Source organism: Solanum verrucosum, unplaced genomic scaffold (genome assembly GCF_900185275.1).
Source record: "Solanum verrucosum unplaced genomic scaffold, falcon-dt-bn FXZP01000280.1, whole genome shotgun sequence".
NCBI classification, from domain to species: domain Eukaryota; kingdom Viridiplantae; phylum Streptophyta; class Magnoliopsida; order Solanales; family Solanaceae; genus Solanum; species Solanum verrucosum.
In genome coordinates this window covers 3,537,557-3,548,792 of record NW_026019982.1, presented here as the reverse complement: position 1 = coordinate 3,548,792, position 11,236 = coordinate 3,537,557, and the positions used below count along the sequence as shown (strand labels likewise).

Genomic DNA, 11,236 nt, shown 5'->3' with positions numbered 1-11,236 from the left:
CACACTTTTAATTATTTAACTATGTCTGCAATACACGGGGAATCTTATCGCTCTGGAGAAACTCCCTACGCTCTTAATGAGAGGTTCAGCTAGTAGTCCTAATATTTCTATTCCAATTACCAGAAACAGTATGGCCTTTATCCATGCAATTGCAGATCTCTCAGTCTCCTTCTGCAGAAGCTTTTCCATCAATTCCCAATTCTTCTGCATATCACAAATCATTTCATTATACAGTTAGACCTCTCTATAACGGCCAAGGTTTTTGGGAATTGATTTTTCATGTTAGGTTATATTATGGCATAATACGCAGACCCAACACTCAAACATGGCCTTAGTTGGCAAGCAAGCATTCCAACTTTGAGAGTGCACATCTAGACACCTCAAACTTGGTCTGAATTTGCAACTAAACACTCCAACTCATCCACATTGTGTCTCATGGACACTAAACACTTACATTATGCGTAAATTTTGGAGGTGTCTAGATGATAATTTTGTCCTCCAACTGATACAATGGAGACGAGATGAGGTTTTTAGGTGTGCATATTTAAAGAGGACAAGTTTGAGTGTTTGTTTATGTTTTATGCCTTATATCATTACATGTTCTCCATAACAACATTTCACTACAACAGCCAAAAAATGTCGCACATATATAGGACGCTGTTTTAGAGATGTTTGACTGTATATGTTCTTATACTGATCATTCATAGATTATAGGACATATTCATGGATTATAGACTTTGAAGCAACATACATTCATCTTTTTTCTTACTTGGTAGATATCATCTTTGGACTCGGTGATAAATGAGAATGATGTCCTACATCGTGTAGACACTGGGAAAATCCGGTAACAAATTCCTCCACACTGATCATCTCGTCTCCACTCACATCAAATTGTTTGATGATTCTGTCTATCTTTTCATCAGCATCCAAAGGTGCAGGACCAAATTTGATATTTCATATTAGTTCTTTCAGTTCAGTACGTGAAATGACATTATCTTTGTTGTGATCAATGCTTTCGAATAACCTGTAATGCAGCAATTAAAATTACTCTAAATATTTACAATCTTCATATGCCATTTTTCAGCCTACTGATAATCTATGTTTCTTGGTCTCTCCAAAAATGTTGTTGCACCCGTGTCGGATCTTTCAAAATGCACTACTTTTGGACGATCCGCCATGCACCTGACATAATTTTTCGAAGAGTCCGAGCAACATAGTTGATCATTAAAGCAGTTACTCACTTTTTAATTGCAGAAATATTTGGTTTCCCATCTTCTGTGTACAGAGATCCACTGCAGTGTTTTCGACATGTTGAAAAATATCTGAGAAAATATGTTTCATCATTTCGTGTTCTTCCCTTTTCTTTTTGAGCCAAGGCTGCAGAATCTGCATAATCCAAAGTGGAATTTACTACTCTTTGTATATCTTATCGACTTTTAAAAAGGGTAGCTTGGTGCACGAAGCATTCCGTGTTAACATAAGGTCCAGGTAAGGGCCGCACCCCAAGGGGGTGTGATGTAGACAGCTACCTACCCTGACACAAGCATCAGTGGTTGCTTTCACGGCTCGAACTCGTGATCTATATGCTATGATGCTCAGACTCTCCAAAAAGGATCACACATCGTGTCAGATCCTCCAAAAATGCGCTATTTTGGAGGATCTGACACGCAACAATCGACATTAAAAGTCCGAGCAACATAGAATACAGTTCATTGAAGGAGAATTCTACCCTTCCCTCAAGGCTCCACTTCTAGTTAGGAAAGTATATCTTTCAAGGATCTTATGGAATGGTATCTTTTACCCATTGCATCCTTTGTTTCATCTATCCATCTTGTGAAACCTTTGACAAATTCATCCATATTGATCATTCCATCATCATCCAGATCAAATTCTTCTATTACCTCATCCGTTTTGTAATCCTTGTCCCAATATAACTTTCTTGATCTTATTTTCATGAAAAGTTGTTTTCGCTCAGGTACTGACACAAACTTATCTCTGTCCTGATCAGCATCTCAAATAGACTGCATCACGTCGATAAGAACATGTTTACATATTGCATATTATGTACTGAAATTCTCACCCATGTTGCTTGGACACTCAAAATGTTGCCACATCTGTGATGGTCCTCCCAAAATGCACTATTTTTGAAGGATCCAAGCAATATAGGTAATTCCCACTATGAGATTCATGAGCAAAAAATAGAATTAAAAAACATATTACTTTGATATAGGAGGTAGATTAGGCGAACCGTCTTCTCGGAGGAGTTTCCCTATGGTATGTTCCTGCACATGTTTTAGTATATCTGCTACAAAATGTTCATGCTTTATATATTCTAGCCTCCTCTTCTGAATCCATGGCTGGAATATCTGTAGAATTACTTGTGGTTTTCAGAAGGCTTGCAGTTTTAACCTATTAAGATCACAACGATAGGGGCACGCAAGAAGATTCGTTTGGAAATTACATTGTATATATAATGTCGAAATTACTTTTTTAATGTATATAAAGTAGACATTGAATTCTTTTGGCTTCTTCATGTGTACACTCCGACTTCACCTCAACTGGCAAGTAAGTACTCCAACTTTGGAAGTGCACATTTAGACACTTCAACTTGGTCTCAACTAGCAACTAAACACTCCAACTCGTTCACATTGTATCTTGTAAATACACGACGGTGGTGTGGCACAAAATTTTTGGAGGTGTCTAGTTGATCATTTTGTAAGTTGGAATGTTTAACTGACACAGTGGAGACGAGTTGAGGGGTCTAGATGTGCATACTCAAAGTTGGAGTGCTTACTAGCCAGCTGAGGCCAAGTTTGAGTGTTTGTTTAAGTATTATGCCCTTCTTTATAATTTGAATTCCGTTAGTGAAATGCACCGATATAAGGATTTTGAATTACATGGTAAAAAAAGGTTAAGACAGTAGGAGTAGAATGGAAACCATAAGGCATAGTATGGGACTACAGATTATGAATGGAATCACTGATGGAACCATTCCTTTGTAATATTCATAAATTAAAGATATGTAGAATGTATTAAAAATATCTTTTGATCTTCTTATCTTAAACATTTTAGGTGGAAAACAGAAATTAAAGAATTACCAAAAATGAAATGAGACATTTAAAAAAAAAAAACAGACTAAAAAGGAATGTAAGTAATAGAAACAAATTGAAACGGAATGAGTATAAATTTCTCATCATTTGATGGCCAAGAACTTAAAATGGCTAATATTATAAAAATTTCAAAAAAAGATGAATCTTTAAATATCCAATCTTGACTTCATGACCTACAAGATTTGATGTAATCAATTGATTGAAATTCAATTTTTTTCCATTTGAGGTTTTACCAAAAAAGCTCAGATTTTTCTGTATGTGCTAGATGGATTTTCTTTCCATATATAGATACCCCTTTGGCTTTACTATAAATTTTGCTTAACATTTGTTGGTCAACAACAAAAAATGGCTAATATTAGAGCATCAAAAAAGATGAATGAGAAAAAAAAAGTACCACAAAGAGGACTTGGTATTGCTCAACTTGAGAGGATTAGATTAGAGGAACAACATAAAAAAGATTCAATTTTTCAAACAATTCAATGCCCCGAATTCATACCAACATCATCAAGAATTGATTTTTCTTCAAAAGATTGTGTCTTTACCCCAAATCAAACTGCCCCATTTCTTGAAAATTCCTCTAAATTGTGGAGTGGTGAGTATAGTCAAGGTGTGAATCAAAAAGTTGATCATCATGCAGTTGTTGTTTTTGGGCATAATTTGAACTCTCCCAGTGTGCTGCAACAAAGATGTCAAAAGTATCAGAAAATTAGTTCTACATCAATTGTAAGTCAGCTTCATTGAGTTTTAAGTATTCCTTCATGATATTTAACCAGAAGGGGAGCCTTGGCGTAATGTAAAGTTGCTTAGATGTGGAAACACCCTATTGCAGAAATGCAGGGTAAGGTTGTGTACAATAGACCCTTGTGGTCCACCTCTTTTCGGGATCCATACATCACGTAAATAAACATTTATAGATCTCTCTCTCTCTCTCTCTCTCTCTCTCTCTCTCTCTCTCTCTATATATATATATATATATATATTGGGGTGTTATTTGTTGTTGCTACCTGTTCTCTTTTTAATTATTTTCAACATGGCTTCTTCGTTATTGTAATTGCATTAGATACTTGATTTTGTATATGTCTACTCGAGCTGAGGGTCTATCGAAAACAACCTCTCTACCTTTACAAGGTAGGAATAAGGTTGCGTACACATCAAGACCTCACTTGTAGAATTATACTGGATATGTTGTTGTTGTTGTTATATATGTATTTGGTGTTAACATGTGTATAGATTTGATGTCTATTTTTCTGAATAGCCATATGTTGGTTTGTTGGTGATGTAATATAGATAGCTGGCATGAAGAGGCACTATCCGTTCGAAATTGTGTCAAAGTCAAGAACTTTGTCTGAGTCGAAACCATCGAATTCAGTGACAGAAACTAAAGCTCTCAATGGAGATTTTCTCAGCTTAGCTCCTCCAGCAGCAGCTTCGCCACATTTAGAAGCAGTAACTCAATGTTCTTTAACTAATTCAGCCCCAAAATGCCTTCAGCTATTCGACTATGTTCCCTCTCGGGTGAGACTAAAGGACTTTAACGTTTATATTCTTGTGCATGTACTGTGCTTTTTGATCTCGATTTCACTACCTTCCGGAATGTGTTTAATCTACAGGTAGCTGCTGCAGAGGATACACCTCCTTCAGGTCTAAGCATATCAGTTCAACAACCCATCCTCGGATTGTCCCCATCTGCAAAGGTGAAGATTGATCGAGAAGGAACTCGTGGAAGTGGCTTTCATACTGAAGTAGAAGGAAGTGTTGATTTAGAACTGAAGCTATAGAAGTTTGTCCATTCCATATGTTAGTGATGTCCCGGTGAGTAAGGCTCGCGTTAGAGGTGTGTCTGTGGGGATTTAGTTCTTTTACATGATAGAGAACGTTGATTTGAGTGATTGTCCTATTATTTATAGGGATAGTTTGTAGATAACTTCATATGCATCTTGGTGCATGAAAAACAATGTGAAATGTGGATCACAGAAGAGAGGTTTTCATTAGCCTTGAGGCTCCGCTTTTTAGTTGAGTTTTTAAATTTTTCAGTTGTAATAATCAACCATTTCGACAAAATATGGAGATTGAGTTCTGCCTGATCTTGCTAGGTTCAGTATTAAGGCTGTGTTGCAAATTTTGGACCTAAATTATGCTTATTGCGAATTTTGCGACCATCTCATCTTTATAATAACATTTCACTATAATGATCAATTTTTCATTAAAACCAATTTTTAATCTTATGTTCATATACGTTCTCTATGGCAACATTTGTTGTAGCAACCAAAATATATCCAGACAAACGATGTTGTTATAGATAGATCACTATAACAACTAAATTTCCTTCGGAGTTGACATTTAATCTTATGTTATATTACTATGTTTTCAATAATATCATTTCGGTGTATTACCAAAGAATATTTGAACAAACAACATTTAATCTTATGTTCATTGTTAATTCCCTTATAAATAGCCAATCTTGACTTCATGACCTGCAAGATTTCATGAAATGAATTCATTGAAATTCAACTTTTCCCTCCTAAAACCTTAGATTTTCTTTAATGCCTACATATTCCATTTGGAGTTTTACCAAAAAAAACTCAGATTTTTCTGTATCTTTGAAAAATAATAATCTTTTGTGTTGGATGGATTTTCTTTCCATATATAGAGGAACAACATAAAAAAGATTCAATTTTTCATACAATTCAATGCCCCAAATTCATGCCAACATCATCAAGAATTGATTTTTCTTTAAAAGATTGTGTCTTTACACCAAATCAATCATCCCCATTTCTTGAAAATTGCTCTAAATTGTGGAGTGGTGAGTATAGTCAAGGTGTGAACCAAAAAGTTGATCATCATGGTGTAGTTTTTGGGCATAATTTGAACTTCCCTAGTATAAGTCAGCTTCATTGAGTTTTTAGTATTCCTTCATGCTTAACGAGAAGGGGAGCCTTGGCATAACCTAAATTTGTTGTCATGTGACTGCAAAACAGCCTCTTGTAGAAATGCAGGGTAAGGTTGTGTACAATAGACCCTTGTGATCGAGCCTTTTTCCAGACTTGCGCATAGTGGATCTTAATGCCCCGAGACGCCCTTCATATATACTTAACTAGGGGTCTCAAGTTAGAGCCCTAGCTATGAAATTGCCCTTGTTAGGGAGTTTTTAACCTGCCAATGTGAGACTTTTTGGCGTGAATCTGAATTTGTCCGAATCCCAATATGGATACCAGACAACTGGAGGGTAACCAAAGGAGAAAAAAGTCAACTTCATTAAATATTTGGAGCTATATATATATATATATATATACTAGTCCTGGGCACGTGTGTCCCATGCTAAATTATGTGGAGTTGTTATGACGATATATATATACTTGAACATGTATGTTGCCCATGTATCTCATTCTTAATTAGTACAAGAACTTTGAAAACATTATAATTTGTGTGTGATAAGTTGCACAAAAATTGAAGATTTGCATACGTAATAAGAAGTTGTTGTCGAATGAGAGTAATGTTTTGCAAAAGTTATATAGAAATCTAATCAATCTATGTATTCCTTAAGATGGATAGAAGATGATCATTATGTGATAACTTGCATAGTGATTGAAGAGAAAAAATACAAGCTCAAACCAATGAATGGTTAGCCTATTCAATAAAAAATTATTATTAGTAGAAGGTACATTATGTTAAAATATTGCTATCAAGTGAATTTCAAAAGTAATATTAGAACAATTTTAATTATGTATTTATTTAATATGTCAAGTATTCAACTTGATAAAAGTTTTGTTAATATGTCACGACACATAATTTAAGTATCTCTTATAGGTTCAAAATATTTCATGTTCTAAAATTTTTTCCTTCTTTCTAAGAAACTGTAGCCTCCACCTTATAACAATCACATACATGTCAAGAAGTTGTTATCGGATGTGAATTGTGTTTTGTAAAAATTGCACATAAATTCGATCAACACATACCTTTCTTATGATAGCTAGTGGATTATTATCAATTTTTGGTGTACACCTAAAAAAAAATAGTTATTATTAGTGATAAAAATAATAATTGCTCAAATATCTAATTGATGTATATAAATCATAATTATTATAGGTACGTGTACCCATTGCCTAATTCAAAATTATTATATGGTAGCTTGGTAAAGAGTAGAAAACAAAAGAAACAAAATAATATCGTTAACATATATATTTTGATAACAATGTTTTGAGGCAAAGGGAGATAAATAGATTATTAGAAAAGTTAATACATAGGAAGATGGAAAATAGAAATAATTAATAATAACCAAGGTAATTTACATTGTATATGTAATTAATTTATAATGGTGAAAATAAATTGCACACTCTAAAAAATAACCAAACTTTATCACTAAAACTACAAATTAAATTAACTATTTGTAGTTCATTTTATAAAATCATGAATTGACCATCACTTCTATATGAAAAAGAAGGCAAAGGAATGGTGATTACATTAGGAAATAAATCATTGTTATATTTTTAAGAGTGAAATCGAAAATTGGAAAATGAGAAAAGAGGATTACAACAATCATATGCAAAATTCAAATGTGCTTACAATATAAATCAACTCTAAATATGTCTTTTTCACGATATTTGGAATGTCTTTTACTAATATTTGTTTGAAGGAACTACCACTCCAATTATGAAACCCCATAAACAGTAAAAAAAAAGAATCAAACTAAGAAAGCATCTATATTATTAAAAAATCAGGGATGAATTATAAACGCACATACCTTATGATTTACAAATGAGAATAATATGGAAGAAAAAGTATTCACCTAAATGTCCTGTTATAAGCAAAGAAATACACTACATCAGACATGAAACATAAAAAAATAAATTAAAAATGAAAATAAAATGAGGGAAAAAAATATATCATAATATTACGTTGCAACTGAAGTGAAGCAGCCCTATTACCTTATATGATAATTGCATTTATATAAATTATATTAAGTGCACAAAAAAGGAATATGAAACGGTATATTCAGGAAGTGCTTTCATCTTCATTCAATATATATAATTATATAAAGTATTAACTTAAGATTTAATTGAGTAATAAATTGGGGAAGAGGAAAGATTAGATAATTTAAACAGTTTTTGGTATTGGGTAAGAGGAAAGGTTAGATAATTTAGAGAGTTATTGGTCTATTTTTTTTTTAAAAAATGTAAATGAAGAAAGGAAAGGGTTTTTTTTCCTAACACAAAAAAACCAAAAGTTTTTAAGTATCAAAAAATATGATCTGATCGTTGTCTCTTTGATTCTTTTTATTTTCTATTTATTATTTTATTATACAAAACAATTAAAGCTTAATAAGTATAGAATTATATTCAACCATTTATTAAAAAATCTCTTTTTTTAGTTGAAGGGTATTTTTGTAATTCAACTTTTAACTTGAGAGCTTCCCACTTATAATAATATATGATATATATATATGTATTGGGCTGTTATTTGTTGTTGCTGCATGTTCTCTTCTTAATTTTTCTTCAACAATATGGTTTCTTCACTACTGTATTTGCTTTACGTAGTTGATTTTTAATATGCTTACTCGAGTCGAGCGTCTTTCTGAAACAATCTATCTACCTTCACAAGGTAGGTGGTAAGGCTGCATATACATCACCCTCCACATACCTCCCTTGTGAAATTATACTAGATATGTTGTTGTTTTTGTTATATATGTATTTGGGGATAACATGTGTATAGTTAGTTGTTTCTTGTGTTTGAATTGCTGAGGAGAATTGCTATTTTGGAAATTGTAGGTGAATATCTCATCTGTACAAAATTTACAAGGTAATTCTATTGGTTGCAAATATTTACTCCATTGGCCTGAAGAAGTCAAGGTAATTCTATTAGTAGTTTGCTTGATCAATCCCCTATATAATAGGAGACGATGAGAGGCCGAAACATAGGTTAAGTGTCTATTAAACCATGTGTTGCTTGAACTCTACAAAAATGTCACCAGGTGCATGTAATATCCTGCAAAAATAATGCATTTTTGGAGAATCCGACACAGGTGCACGATAATTTTGGAGAGTCTGAGATGTAGGAGTAAATCTAGACATACTTTATGGGTTCATCCGAACTTAGTAGATTTTTCTCGGACTCTGTACATGTGTTTAGAAGATCCACTAAATAAACAAGTTTTGAACTAGTAAAATAAATGGAATGTGGTAGAATAGGGAACTCGAATGCATAATGTTCAAATCCTAGATCCGCCTCTTTGGGGATGAATGAACTCTCCCACCAAAGATAGAATGCTAGGCTTCTTAGTTGTGTATGCTTATAAATTTGATGTCTATTTTTCTGAATAGCTATATTTTTTCTTGTTACTGATGTAATATAGATGGCTGGTGTGAAGATGCCCTATCCGTTCTCTTCAGAATACCCGCCTGTCCCTTCATTTCAATGCAAAATGTGCTGTGTTGTCCATATATCCAGATCACACGAAACTGCCTCCAGCAGCAACGAGTGCTCAGTCAATGTAGTAGAGGGAAATGCACTTAAAACTTAAAAGGTTCTATATCTTACCTGAAAGTTGCTTAATCTTAATATTCGTGAGCCTGATAATTAGTCATTTTGGCATTTTTATAGAGAAGTTGTGTCAAAGTCGAGAGCTTTGTCAGAGTCCAAACTATCTTCTTCTTTTTTGGAATTTGAAAGCTTTTATTGATAATCACCAAAATACATCACTCATTTGGGCCTATCGCTCAAATCTAAAGGACACAACAAAAAAAACAGATTATTTAGGATCAGACACAGCCCAATCCCTAAGCCTATAAACACTTCCTTACGAATAGAGTTTCTTAATTCCTCCTCTTTGCTTCCATTCATCAACCCTCCCTATCACCTGAATGATGTTTCCTCTTTGGGACAATAATGATTTCCCCATTATCTCCTCTTTGATGATACTCTTATGTATGGGTTGTTAAGTTTGTCACTGTTGATGAGCCTCCTTCCTTACGCATCCATGCTATGAAAATCTGTGAATATGCAATTTCCTTTTTCTATAGCCATGTTTGCCACATAGTCTGCAAGTTGATTTCCTTCTCTCATTATGTGCTGAAACCTGTACTGTTTGCCTAGTAAGCTCTCCTTTGTGTCTTCTACTATTCCATTTATTATCCACGGGCATGTCCACTTTTCTTCTAGCACTTTGCATAATAATAATGAATCTGTTTGGATAATTACGTGGTGATACTGTTCTTGCTTGCAATGCCTACTTGCTGCTAGTATAGCTCTTGCTTCTGCCACTGTGTTCGTCGTGCTCTCTATATTAAATCCTTCCGCTCTAATAAGATCACCTTTCTCATCCCTTAAACAATATCCATATGAACTTACTCCCCCTAGACGCGCCATCTGTGTTGTATTTTACCCATCCCTCAGGGGGGTAATCCCAACTTACCTTGGTTATCTTCATCTGTGAGCCTGTTGTCTCCAGTTGTTTTAGCATATCTGGCCATCTGCCTGCTACTTACATCCTTGGCCTTCTCACTTTTATCAACATGTACATACTTTTAGTAACATTATGAATGATTCTTTGTAATGATGTATTCTTTCCTTCGTGCTTCCTCTTATTCCTCCTCTTCCGTAGTTCCCATATTATAAAGCTAGGGAGTGCTCTATAATAAGGCTTCAAGTTGTTTGCTACTTTCTCCCCACCACAACATTATCACCTCTCTCAATGGTAATCTTGTTATGCTAAAACCTGCAAAAGAACAGAAATAGGATCAAGTCCTGTTAGCAAAATCTGATTTGAGAAAGACATGGGCCAATGTCTCCTGATCAGGCTGTTCACAACACCAACACCTCGATGGCCCCTCAATTCCCCACCTTCTCAATCTATCATCTACTGGGATCTTTAATTTCCATAGCCTCCACATCATAAAGGTCATTTCGAAAGGGACCCCTTTAGTCCATATCCATTTGTAAACTCTATTCAGAACTTCTTTATGTCTGATATAGTTCCAAGCTGATTTTACAGTGAATTTCCCACTCGTATCCAACATCCAATAAGGCTTATCTCTCTCCACACTACCCTGAGGTGGCTTAATATGAGATATAATATGTTAGACCAATTCGGAAGGAAGAATAGTCCCCAAGACTTCTGTATCCCATTCCCC

At 34.3% G+C, this 11,236-nt stretch overlaps 1 protein-coding gene across 1 annotated transcript; it reads right to left on the bottom strand.

The window, feature by feature from the left end:
* Positions 1-10,073: 10,073 nt before the first annotated feature.
* Positions 10,074-10,472, bottom strand: LOC125817718 (uncharacterized). Its single transcript, XM_049497266.1, has one exon. It carries the CDS (start codon positions 10,470-10,472, stop codon positions 10,074-10,076), a length of 399 nt encoding a protein of 132 aa, XP_049353223.1.
* Between the last annotated feature and the right edge of the window lie 764 nt (positions 10,473-11,236).

Bases quoted from the DNA above. Each gene is read 5' to 3' on its own strand.
- LOC125817718 (XM_049497266.1), bottom strand. From the start codon at position 10,472: ATGGCGCGTCTAGGGGGAGTAAGTTCATATGGATATTGTTTAAGGGAT.